The sequence below is a fragment of the Bombina bombina genome, chromosome 2 (genome assembly GCF_027579735.1).
Source record: "Bombina bombina isolate aBomBom1 chromosome 2, aBomBom1.pri, whole genome shotgun sequence".
NCBI lineage: Eukaryota > Metazoa > Chordata > Amphibia > Anura > Bombinatoridae > Bombina > Bombina bombina.
In genome coordinates, this window is record NC_069500.1 from 306,317,076 (window position 1) to 306,330,654 (window position 13,579).

The window sequence follows — 13,579 nt, forward strand, 5'->3', positions numbered from 1 at the left end:
GTATTTAATGCATGAATCCCACAACAGAGAGAGACAAAAGATAGATTTTCAAAGTAAGCAGAAATATGAGGGACTTACATGGTCAGAAGATCTGCCTTGAATCCAAGTCTATGATCCAGGAACCTGAGCTGCATTAGACTGCTCCATATATAATAAAGCAGAGACAAGGGGTGGGGGGGGGGGGGCAAGTATGGCACAAAATACACAATTCAGATATTAGAAACTGTCAGGTTTTTAACAGAACACAAAAATGTTCAGAAATGCAGGAAAATGCTCTGTTTCAAAAACATGGCTCAGGAAAAATCAGTTTTTATTCAGCTAAGAAGGCCATCAGGAAGAAGGGGAGATTACCCATAATGTTGCACTAAGTGCACACCTTCCTGAAGTTCTTTAACCCCTTCCTGCACTGCTGGCAATGTCTCCTGTGCTGAAAAAATAACTTGGAAAAATGTCCAAAATAAGTGTCTCTTAAAGGGACCCTGTGAACACTGTGACAAGATGTTCAGGGAATAGCCTATGGGCGACAGAAAGCGAAATAACTACTTACCCGCAGCAGTCTGCAATCAATATAAAAGCCCATCCAAGGAAGTGCAAGCACAGTTCCAATGAAATTCAAGACCAGGGGAATGGAAGATAAATCCACATTTCACCTGGGGGAACTGTGACATCATCCACTTGTAGAAGATTTCTCACTTCCCAGTGTAACTCTTTTCAACACCTTTGTCCATGATGCACTATTGAAGGGGAGAATTGTTCCCAGAACAATTAGAGAACTATGTAAACATTGGAGCACTTTCACGTTATTCTGCTAGAGGCAAAACATAATGAACAATTACAGGGGAGTGCTGGCAAAATGGGAAGTTCTAGAATGTAGAGGTGTTTTGCCTGTTTCAGATGGACAGGGAATATATATCCCACATGCAATTATTTGTGGACTCTCACCATCATATGAAAGGAAATAAAAAATAATTTTGGACAAGAGAGAGAGAAAATATTCAGTATAAGACCACCTTATCACACATTAAAACTTACTTTGTAACAGCTATACTAGTTAGAGGCGTTGTAGGAGCTCCTTTCCTGTAAAGGAAAGCAAAAGTACAGCTAAGTCCAAGAAAAAAAATGCTTTATCATACACTTATGTATTTAAAACACAGTTGCTCTTTGGGTTACAGAAAAAACAAATAGGTCCACAAGTTCTTATTGCCTCTATGGATTTCAAAACAGTAGAACTTAAACATTTTGGGACATTAATTAGGTAAATTAAAATAAAACAGATTAATAAACACAAACTGTGAATCTTGAGAAAGAGAGTAAAAGGAATACACGTTAAAGAAAAACACTATAGTAAAAATAAAAAAATCTATTAGAGCATTTCCTTTCTAAACAAATTTACAGGGTGTTTAACACAGGTAAAGTTTTGAAATTAGTTCTTACAAGATTTAAATCACACAACACTCTTAGCTTCCAATATTTCTTACCATAGACAGACATCCCCACAAATAAGTGCAAGTGCGCTGTTCCAGCCATAGACCGCCACTGGGAAATTAAAGGCAGTGATAATGCCAACCAAACCCACAGGGTTCCACTGTTCAATCAGAGCATGGCCAGGTCCTTTAAAAAAAAAAAAAAAAAAAAAATGTATCAGTGTTTATTCAGTAGGATTCCTATGAATACCAGGCCAGACCTTGTCTGATTTATCCTTTAACACATCTAATATTTGCACGTGTTGCCTAATAAAGCACACAAATTATTAAACAAGTTATTCATATCAGAATAAAATGAAAACCGTTATTGTGTCACTCAAACAATCAAAACAACGCTTTAGGGAACTAAAGGTTTTCTTACTTTCTGAAGGTAAAATAGGTCCCCCAATGACACGAGAAAGGCCAACTGCATAGTCGCAAATATCAATATATTTCTGAACTTCTCCAACACCTTCAACCAAAATTTTTCCCATCTCCAGAGATTCCTAAAATGGAAGAGTATAAAATATTTATTTACATGTATTCAGAACTAGTTGCATTTTTTTTTAAATAACCAATTATATACAAATGACAAAATAAACTGGAGAAAAAGTAAAAAAAAAACACATATACTTTGATGCATCACTGACAATTAGGTCTGTGAGGAGGTTACATTTTTACAGCATGCTGCTCCTACAAGAACCAATTTTATTTTATTAAAAAAAAGTCTAAATAAATATTTTTTGTTAAGGAAGATTCTCTAATAACTATTCCTGGGGTTGTGGGATGGGTATGCTTTGTCCTTATATAAGTCCCAATAAACTGTACCTCACTTCATTTATTTAGCAAATGCCTCTCTAGGGCAAGAGGAGGTAAATGAAACCATGATAGATATCATCCATAATGCATACCTATAACATCAATTAACCTCCTCCCAGCTAAGGGAGGCATTTGCCAGCATGAGGAAGTGTGGTGCTCAAAAAAAACAGCGGAAAAAAAAAACACAAAAAAACCCTAACAAATTATGAGACAGTGGCCCGATGGAAGTCACACAGTCAGAATTTATATGAAGAACATGGGCAATCATATCCAACACATTTCAGATGGAAAACAACCCACTCCTTTACTGTAACATGCACACCTAAACTAGCTTATAAATAGTGAACACAAAGCATTTGCACTTCTTGTCACACTATAAGTGCCAGTGATAAAACCAAATTATCAATTTACACAGACTATGGGCTAGATTACAAGTGTAGCAGCCTTTAGTACTCCCACTCGAGCGTAAACACTGCTGGAAGTAAAGATTTTACAAGTGCGAGTTAGCACACATATTAAAAGTTCAAAGTAAATAGTTTGCGTGAGAGCGAAACTATGTGCGCAAACGTAAAATGAATGTAGTTTAATAAGTGCCCGGTATCTAAAAATACTCTTTCATTCATTAAACTTTACATTGAAGCTTAGTTTTTAAAAATACTTACCTTTTCATTAAGGAAAGCAGACCGATGTTCTGTCGAAACCGTAAACTTGTCGAAATCTCCAACAGCAGATTTCGATGAGTTGGCTCTAGTGCACATGCGCGCACCCAAAAGCATTACAAAAACCCTGTCAGACTTTCCAATCACCACACTGCGCAAGCAACAGTTACACGTCACTGACTTTTTTGGAAAACCCGTTGAGATTTCCAATAGCTGCATCGGGGTAGATTTATCATACCCCTGGCAGACATGATTCGCTATCAGGGAGTGTCAATCACCGGATCATATTCGATCAGGCGGATTAATGTCTGCTGCCTCTTAACTCCTGTTTCCGGTATGGGTGTGCATCTTCACTGGTCTCACAATACGATTCGATCCGATTATCCTGTCAACGATTTGATTCCGCGATGCATCACGATTACTGCCCATGATTTTCATGAACTTGTTCTATTCCATATTATATATATATATATATATATTCACATACAAACAATAAATATAACAGAATTTATGCTTACCTGATAAATTACTTTCTCTTGCGATGTATCCAGTCCACGGATTCATCCTTTACTTGTGGGATATTCTCATTCCCTACAGGAAGTAGCAAAGAGAGCACACAGCAAAGCCGTCCATATAGCTCCCCCTCTAGCTCCACCCCCCCAGTCATTCGACCAAAGGTTAGGAAGAAAAAGGAGAAACCATAGGGTGCAGTGGTGACTGTAGTTTAAACAAAAAAATTTTTTTACCTGACTTAAATGCCAGGGCGGGCCGTGGACTGGATACACCGCAAGAGAAAGTAATTTATCAGGTAAGCATAAATTCCGTTTTCTCTTGCAAGGTGTATCCAGTCCACGGATTCAGCCTTTACTTGTGGGATACCAATACCAAAGCTTTAGGACACGGATGAAGGGAGGGAACAAGACAGGTACCTTAAACTGAAGGCACCACTGCTTGCAAAACCTTTCTCCCAAAAATAGCCTCCGAAGAAGCAAAAGTATCGAATTTGTAATATTTGGCAAAAGTATGCAGTGAAGACCAAGCCGCTGCCTTACAAATCTGTTCAACAGAAGCCTCATTTTTGAAAGCCCATGTGGAAGCCACTGCTCTGGTAGAATGAGCAGTAATTCTTTCAGGAGGCGGCTGGCCAGCAGTCTCATAGGCCAAACGGATGAAGCTTTTCAGCCAAAAGGAAAGAGAGGTAGCAGTCGCTTTCTGACCTCTCCTCTTACCAGAATAGATAACAAACAAGGAAGATGTTTGTCTGAAATCCTTAGTTGCTTGTAAATAGAACTTTAAAGCACGAACTACATCAAGATTGTGTAATAGACTTTCCTGCTTCGAAGATGGATTAGGACACAGAGAAGGAACAACTATTTCCTGGTTAATATTCTTGTTAGAAACAACTTTAGGAAGAAAACCAGGCTTGGTACGCAAAACTACCTTATCTGCGTGGAACACCAGGTAAGGTGAATCACACTGTAAGGCAGATAATTCTGAAACTCTTCGAGCAGAAGAGATAGCTATCAAAAACAAACTTTCCAAAATAACAACTTAATGTCTATGGAATGTAAAGGTTCAAACGGAACCCCTTGAAGAACTGAAAGAACTAGATTCAAACTCCATGGCGGAGCCACAGGTTTATAGACAGGCTTGATTCTGACTAAAGCCTGAGCAAACGCTTGAACGTCTGGTACCTCTGCCAGACGCTTGTGTAACAGGATAGACAAAGCAGATATTTGTCCTTTTAAGGAAATAGCTGACAATCCTTTCTCCAGTCCATCTTGGAGAAAGGACAATATCCTGGGAATCCTAATCTTACTCCATGAGTAACCCTTGGATTCACACCAACAAAGATATTTCCGCCATATCTTATGGTAGATTTTCCTGGTGACAGGATTTCTAGCCTGAATCAGAGTATCTATAACTGACTCAGCGAACCCACGCTTTGATAGAATTAAGCGTTTAATCTCCAAGCAGTCAGACGTAGAGAAACTAAATTTGGATGCTTGAACGGACCCTGTATTAGAAGATCCTGCCTCATTGGCAGTGACCATGGTGGGACAGATGACATGTCCACTAGGTCTGCATACCAAGTCCTGCGTGGCCACGCAGGCGCTATCAGAATCACCAAAGCCTTCTCCTGCTTGATTCTGGCAACCAGACGCGGGAGGAGAGGAAACGGTGGAAAAACATAAGCCAGATTGAAGGACCAAGGCGCTGCTAGAGCATCTATCAATACCGCCTTGGGATCCCGGGACCTGGACTCATAGAGAGGAAGTTTGGTGTTCTGACAGGACGCCATCAGATCCAACTCTGGGGTGCCCCATAGCTGAGTCAGCTGGGCAAATACCTCCGGGTGGAGTTCCCACTCCCCCGGGTGAAAAGTCTGACGACTTAGAAAATCCGCCTCCCAGTTGCCTGAGAGAGACCCTAGTGCTTAGAGCCAGCAAAGAGAATGACTGGGGGGTGGAGCTAAAGGGGGAGCTATATGGACAGCTTTGCTGTGTGCTCTCTTTGCTACTTCCTGTAGGGAATGAGAATATCCCACAAGTAAAGGATGAATCCGTGGACTGGATACACCTTGCAAGAGAAATATATATATATATATACATACATACATACACACATACAAACAATATATATATATATATATACACACACACACATGCACACATATATATATATATATATATATATATGTAATCTTTCAAACAACTGTGAAAACAGAATTTATGTTTACCTGATAAATTACTTTCTCCAACGGTGTGTCCGGTCCACGGCGTCATCCTTACTTGTGGGATATTCTCTTCCCCAACAGGAAATGGCAAAGAGCCCAGCAAAGCTGGTCACATGATCCCTCCTAGGCTCCGCCTACCCCAGTCATTCGACCGACGTTAAGGAGGAATATTTGCATAGGAGAAACCATATGGTACCGTGGTGACTGTAGTTAAAGAAAATAAATTATCAGACCTGATTAAAAAAACCAGGGCGGGCCGTGGACCGGACACACCGTTGGAGAAAGTAATTTATCAGGTAAACATAAATTCTGTTTTCTCCAACATAGGTGTGTCCGGTCCACGGCGTCATCCTTACTTGTGGGAACCAATACCAAAGCTTTAGGACACGGATGAAGGGAGGGAGCAAATCAGGTCACCTAAATGGAAGGCACCACGGTTTGCAAAACCTTTCTCCCAAAAATAGCCTCAGAAGAAGCAAAAGTATCAAACTTGTAAAATTTGGTAAAAGTGTGCAGTGAAGACCAAGTCGCTGCCCTACATATCTGATCAACAGAAGCCTCGTTCTTGAAGGCCCATGTGGAAGCCACAGCCCTAGTGGAATGAGCTGTGATTCTTTCGGGAGGCTGCCGTCCGGCAGTCTCATAAGCCAATCTGATGATGCTTTTAATCCAAAAAGAGAGAGAGGTAGAAGTTGCTCTTTGACCTCTCCTTTTACCGGAATAAACAACAAACAAGGAAGATGTTTGTCTAAAATCCTTTGTAGCTTCTAAATAGAATTTTAGAGCGCGAACAACATCCAAATTGTGCAACAAACGTTCCTTCTTTGAAACTGGTTTCGGACACAGAGAAGGTACGATAATCTCCTGGTTAATGTTTTTGTTAGAAACAACTTTTGGAAGAAAACCAGGTTTAGTACGTAAAACCACCTTATCTGCATGGAACACCAGATAAGGAGGAGAACACTGCAGAGCAGATAATTCTGAAACTCTTCTAGCAGAAGAAATTGCAACTAAAAACAAAACTTTCCAAGATAATAACTTAATATCAACGGAATGTAAGGGTTCAAACGGAACCCCCTGAAGAACTGAAAGAACTAAATTGAGACTCCAAGGAGGAGTCAAAGGTTTGTAAACAGGCTTAATTCTAACCAGAGCCTGAACAAAGGCTTGAACATCTGGCACAGCTGCCAGCTTTTTGTGAAGTAACACAGACAAGGCAGAAATCTGTCCCTTCAGGGAACTTGCAGATAATCCTTTTTCCAATCCTTCTTGAAGGAAGGATAGAATCTTAGGAATCTTAACCTTGTCCCAAGGGAATCCTTTAGATTCACACCAACAGATATATTTTTTCCAAATTTTGTGGTAAATCTTTCTAGTTACAGGCTTTCTGGCCTGAACAAGAGTATCGATAACAGAATCTGAGAACCCTCGCTTCGATAAGATCAAGCGTTCAATCTCCAAGCAGTCAGCTGGAGTGAAACCAGGTTCGGATGTTCGAACGGACCCTGAACAAGAAGGTCTCGTCTCAAAGGTAGCTTCCAAGGTGGAGCCGATGACATATTCACCAGATCTGCATACCAAGTCCTGCGTGGCCACGCAGGAGCTATCAAGATCACCGACGCCCTCTCCTGATTGATCCTGGCTACCAGCCTGGGGATGAGAGGAAACGGCGGGAACACATAAGCTAGTTTGAAGGTCCAAGGTGCTACTAGTGCATCCACTAGAGCCGCCTTGGGATCCCTGGATCTGGACCCGTAGCAAGGAACTTTGAAGTTCTGACGAGAGGCCATCAGATCCATGTCTGGAATGCCCCACAGCTGAGTGACTTGGGCAAAGATTTCCGGATGGAGTTCCCACTCCCCCGGATGCAATGTCTGACGACTCAGAAAATCCGCTTCCCAATTTTCCACTCCTGGGATGTGGATAGCGGACAGGTGGCAGGAGTGAGACTCCGCCCATAGAATGATTTTGGTCACTTCTTCCATCGCTAGGGAACTCCTTGTTCCCCCCTGATGGTTGATGTACGCAACAGTTGTCATGTTGTCTGATTGAAACCGTATGAACTTGGCCCTCGCTAGCTGAGGCCAAGCCTTGAGAGCATTGAATATCGCTCTCAGTTCCAGAATATTTATCGGTAGAAGAGATTCTTCCCGAGACCAAAGACCCTGAGCTTTCAGGGATCCCCAGACCGCGCCCCAGCCCATCAGACTGGCGTCGGTCGTGACAATGACCCACTCTGGTCTGCGGAATGTCATCCCTTGTGACAGGTTGTCCAGGGACAGCCACCAACGGAGTGAGTCTCTGGTCCTCTGATTTACTTGTATCTTCGGAGACAAGTCTGTATAATCCCCATTCCACTGACTGAGCATGCACAGTTGTAATGGTCTTAGATGAATGCGCGCAAAAGGAACTATGTCCATTGCCGCTACCATCAACCCGATCACTTCCATGCACTGAGCTATGGAAGGAAGAGGAACGGAATGAAGTATCCAACAAGAGTCTAGAAGCTTTGTTTTTCTGGCCTCTGTCAGAAATATCCTCATTTCTAAGGAGTCTATTATTGTTCCCAAGAAGGGAACCCTTGTTGACGGAGATAGAGAACTCTTTTCCACGTTCACTTTCCATCCGTGAGATCTGAGAAAGGCCAGGACTATGTCCGTGTGAGCCTTTGCTTGAGGAAGGGACGACGCTTGAATCAGAATGTCGTCCAAATAAGGTACTACAGCAATGCCCCTTGGTCTTAGCACAGCTAGAAGGGACCCTAGTACCTTTGTGAAAATCCTTGGAGCAGTGGCTAATCCGAAAGGAAGCGCCACGAACTGGTAATGCTTGTCCAGGAATGCGAACCTTAGGAACCGATGATGTTCCTTGTGGATAGGAATATGTAGATACGCATCCTTTAAATCCACCGTGGTCATGAATTGACCTTCCTGGATGGAAGGAAGAATAGTTCGAATGGTTTCCATCTTGAACGATGGAACCTTGAGAAACTTGTTTAAGATCTAGAGATCTAAGATTGGTCTCAACGTTCCCTCTTTTTTGGGAACTATGAACAGATTGGAGTAGAACCCCATCCCTTGTTCTCTTAATGGAACAGGATGAATCACTCCCATTTTTAACAGGTCTTCTACACAATGTAAGAATGCCTGTCTTTTTATGTGGTCTGAAGACAACTGAGACCTGTGGAACCTCCCCCTTGGGGGAAGCCCCTTGAATTCCCGAAGATAACCTTGGGAGACTATTTCTAGCGCCCAAGGATCCAGAACATCTCTTGCCCAAGCCTGAGCGAAGAGAGAGAGTCTGCCCCCCACCAGATCCGGTCCCGGATCGGGGGCCAACATTTCATGCTGTCTTGGTAGCAGTGGCAGGTTTCTTGGCCTGCTTTCCCTTGTTCCAGCCTTGCATTGGTCTCCAAGCTGGCTTGGCTTGAGAAGTATTACCCTCTTGCTTAGAGGACGTAGCACTTTGGGCTGGTCCGTTTCTACGAAAGGGACGAAAATTAGGTTTATTTTTTGCCTTGAAAGGCCGATCCTGAGGAAGGGCGTGGCCCTTACCCCCAGTGATATCAGAGATAATCTCTTTCAAGTCAGGGCCAAACAGCGTTTTCCCCTTGAAAGGAATGTTAAGTAGCTTGTTCTTGGAAGACGCATCAGCCGACCAAGATTTCAACCAAAGCGCTCTGCGCGCCACAATAGCAAACCCAGAATTCTTAGCCGCTAACCTAGCCAATTGCAAAGTGGCGTCTAGGGTAAAAGAATTAGCCAATTTGAGAGCATTGATTCTGTCCATAATCTCCTCATAAGGAGGAGAATCACTATCTACCCGCCTTTATCAGCTCATCGAACCAGAAACATGCGGCTGTAGCGACAGGGACAACGCATGAAATTGGTTGTAGAAGGTAACCCTGCTGAACAAACATCTTTTTAAGCAAACCTTCTAATTTTTTATCCATAGGATCTTTGAAAGCACAACTATCCTCTATGGGTATAGTGGTGCGTTTGTTTAAAGTGGAAACCGCTCCCTCGACCTTGGGGACTGTCTGCCATAAGTCCTTTCTGGGGTCGACCATAGGAAACAATTTTTTAAATATGGGGGGAGGGACGAAAGGAATACCGGGCCTTTCCCATTCTTTATTAACAATGTCCGCCACCCGCTTGGGTATAGGAAAAGCTTCTGGGAGCCCCGGCACCTCTAGGAACTTGTCCATTTTACATAGTTTCTCTGGGATGACCAACTTGTCACAATCATCCAGAGTGGATAATACCTCCTTAAGCAGAATGCGGAGATGTTCCAACTTAAATTTAAATGTAATCACATCAGGTTCAGCATGTTGAGAAATGTTCCCTGAATCAGTAATTTCTCCCTCAGACAAAACCTCCCTGGCCCCCTCAGACTGGGTTAGGGGCCCTTCAGAAACATTATTATCAGCGTCGTCATGCTCTTCAGTATCTAAAACAGAGCAGTCGCGCTTACGCTGATAAGTGTTCATTTTGGCTAAAATGTTTTAGACAGAATTATCCATTACAGCCGTTAATTGTTGCATAGTAAGGAGTATTGGCGCGCTAGATGTACTAGGGGCCTCCTGAGTGGGCAAGACTCGTGTAGACGAAGGAGGGAATGATGCAGTACCATGCTTACTCCCCTCACTTGAGGAATCATCTTGGGCATCATTGTCATTGTCACATAAATCACATTTATTTAAATGAATAGGAATTCTGGCTTCCCCACATTCAGAACACAGTCTATCTGGTAGTTCAGACATGTTAAACAGGCATAAACTTGATAACAAAGTACAAAAAACGTTTTAAAATAAAACCGTTACTGTCACTTTAAATTTTAAACTGAACACACTTTATTACTGCAATTGCGAAAAAACATGAAGGAATTGTTCAAAATTCACCAAATTTTCACCACAGTGTCTTAAAGCCTTAAAAGTATTGCACACCAAATTTGGAAGCTTTAACCCTTAAAATAACGGAACCGGAGCCGTTTTGAACTTTAACCCCTTTACAGTCCCTGGTATCTGCTTTGCTGAGACCCAACCAAGCCCAAAGGGGAATACGATACCAAATGACGCCTTCAGAAAGTCTTTTCTAAGTATCAGAGCTCCTCTCACATGCGACTGCATGCCATGCCTCTCAAAAACAAGTGCGCAACACCGGCGCGAAAATGAGGCTCTGCCTATGCTTTGGGAAAGCCCCTAAAGAATAAGGTGTCTAAAACAGTGCCTGCCGATATTATTATATCAAAATACCCAAATAAAATGATTCCTCAAGGCTAAATATGAATCGATTTAGCCCAGAAAAAGTCTACAGTCTTAATAAGCCCTTGTGAAGCCCTTATTTACGATCGTAATAAACATGGCTTACCGGATCCCATAGGGAAAATGACAGCTTCCAGCATTACATCGTCTTGTTAGAATGTGTCATACCTCAAGCAGCAAGAGACTGCTCACTGTTCCCCCAACTGAAGTTAATTGCTCTCAACAGTCCTGTGTGGAACAGCCATGGATTTTAGTGACGGTTGCTAAAATCATTTTCCTCATACAAACAGAAATCTTCATCTCTTTTCTATTTCTGAGTAAATAGTACATACCAGCACTATTTCAAAATAACAAACTCTTGATTGAATAATAAAAACTACAGTTAAACACTAAAAAACTCTAAGCCATCTCCGTGGAGATGTTGCCTGTACAACGGCAAAGAGAATGTCTGGGGTAGGCGGAGCCTAGGAGGGATCATGTGACCAGCTTTGCTGGGCTCTTTGCCATTTCCTGTTGGGGAAGAGAATATCCCACAAGTAAGGATGACGCCGTGGACCGGACACACCTATGTTGGAGAAAGATGGGACATCGCTCATAAACATAATACAATATGCACAGATAGAAATGAATTTGTAGATTTATTTTAAAAAGGAAAGTGTAAATGCACAATGAAAAATAATGAGAGGTAATGGTCAACTTGGGGGCTGGAAAATAGGTCCAACAGACCTCCCCTCTCACACACAAATTTTCCGGTCAGGAATTTTTATGACACTTACTGCCAACAGCAGCCTCATGTAAACAGTGAATATTTTCTTGCATTTTCGATTTACTGTTTACTGTTGCGGTCTCTGCTCTGCTGCATGTTTGTTCTCATATCCCTAGCTAACGAACATTTATGGGTTGCTATTAGATATAGTAAGTCAAGTTTTACAAAAGTCACACTATTGCCTCTCAAAATGTTGAAAATAAAGTATAAATTGTGCGACTTTTGTATATCTAATAGCAACCCTCAAATGCTCGTTAGCTAGGAATATGACAGAGAGCAAACATGCAGCAGAGACCCCAACAGTAAACAGTGAATCGATAATACAAGAAAAGATTCACTGTTTACATGAGGCTGCTGTCGGCTCTTTAGGATATAGGTGTCATAAAAATTCCTAACCGGAACATTTGTGTGTGTGAGAGGGGAGGTCTGTTGGAGTGCTCTCCGTGTCAGATATCTGCACAGTGTGCATAGCAAGTTCTGATGTGGTGTGGCTGTAACCATGAAAACTGCAAGCCGCTGCAAAGCATAAGGACAGATTGATCCTTATGTCGGCTTCTCTGAATATACTGCTTTGTGAGAGAGGCGGGGTCACGTGACGTTGCGCAATGACGTCACTGACCCCTGAATCGATTCAGGTCTGCACTGCATCAATGCAGCATCATTAACGGCTTCATCGCGATGCATCACTGAATCGATTATTTTCAGCAGCCGTAGTTTCCGGCGATCCTGATGGCTCACGCGGAAACAGAGGCACTGGGGCCGATACAGAGATTGTTAAATCGGCCCCATTATCTTTAAGTAGGTAAAGTAAGAATTTAGGTAAATTCTATTAACAAAACATGCTATCTTATTGGCTGTCTATGCCTTGCCATAATTGGCTAATCCTTAACTGATAACTTTATTTTACACATCTTTATTTCAGTTCTTGTTTGAATTCGCCCCGGTGACAGTGTTTTTGATTCGTTGATCAGCGTTCTATTGCTGTGCTTACCTATTTTGGATTTTCAGGTTGGTTACAATTTATGCTTGAGCTTAATATTATATATTTTTTTTCTTACATCTCTGCAGTTATAATTGGTCAGTTTCATACATTAAAGTGAAGGTAAACTTTGATAAATTAAAGTCCGTTTTTTAAAAATACTATTAAAAACAGAGGCACTTTCATTCATCAAAGTTTACAAATAAGCCGTTTTGATTTAAAACTTACCTTTGTTTCTTTTCACAGCTACAGCAGCTTCCCCCTCCTGGAAATCCTCTCTTCACACGTCAGCAATGACTAATCCGGCTTCCTCCTATCACAGCATGGCCTCAGGCGATAACCACCCTGGGGGAAAGCCATGATTGGAGGAAGCCGGATTAGTCATTGCTGACGTGTGAAGAGAGGATTTCCAGGAGGAGAAAGCTGCTGTGAAAAGAAACAAAGGTAGGTTTTTAATCAAAACGGCTGATTTGTAAACTTTGATGAATGAAAGTGCCCCTGTTTTTAATAGTATTTTTAAAAAACGGACTTTCATTCACCAAAGTATACCTTCACTTTAAGCCTATAACCCCCCCCCCCCCCACCCCCACCACACACAAACCTCGATTTTACGAATAGTCAAGTGGTTAGATGTTTAAAAGGTGTAAAGCCAATAATGAGGAGCAGGGAAAAAAGGATGTGCTTTAAACAAAAGTTAACCTCAAATGGGTGGGGCCTCAATATATATAAATTAATATATAAAATGAATATAATCAGGTAGGTTCTTACATAAATCCGTTACTTATGGGATATAATACCCAAGATGTGTACATTAAAAACAGCTTTTTTCACTGAGAAATTAAATCCAAAAATCCAGTCTTATGACAAAAACTCAAAGTATAGGTGCAATTATC

At 41.8% G+C, this 13,579-nt stretch overlaps 1 protein-coding gene across 1 annotated transcript in view; it reads right to left on the minus strand.

The window, feature by feature from the left end:
* LOC128646928 (alpha-aminoadipic semialdehyde dehydrogenase) overlaps positions 1 to 13,579 on the minus strand; it is a 340,000-nt gene that overhangs the window by 208,486 nt on the left and 117,935 nt on the right. Inside the window, exons 11-13 of the mRNA XM_053699738.1 lie at positions 1,846 to 1,969; positions 1,479 to 1,611; positions 1,033 to 1,077 (exon numbers count right to left, since the gene is read on the minus strand). Of these exons, the coding sequence (XP_053555713.1) occupies positions 1,033 to 1,077; positions 1,479 to 1,611; positions 1,846 to 1,969 (302 nt within the window). The remainder of the gene's footprint in view (positions 1 to 1,032; positions 1,078 to 1,478; positions 1,612 to 1,845; positions 1,970 to 13,579) is intronic.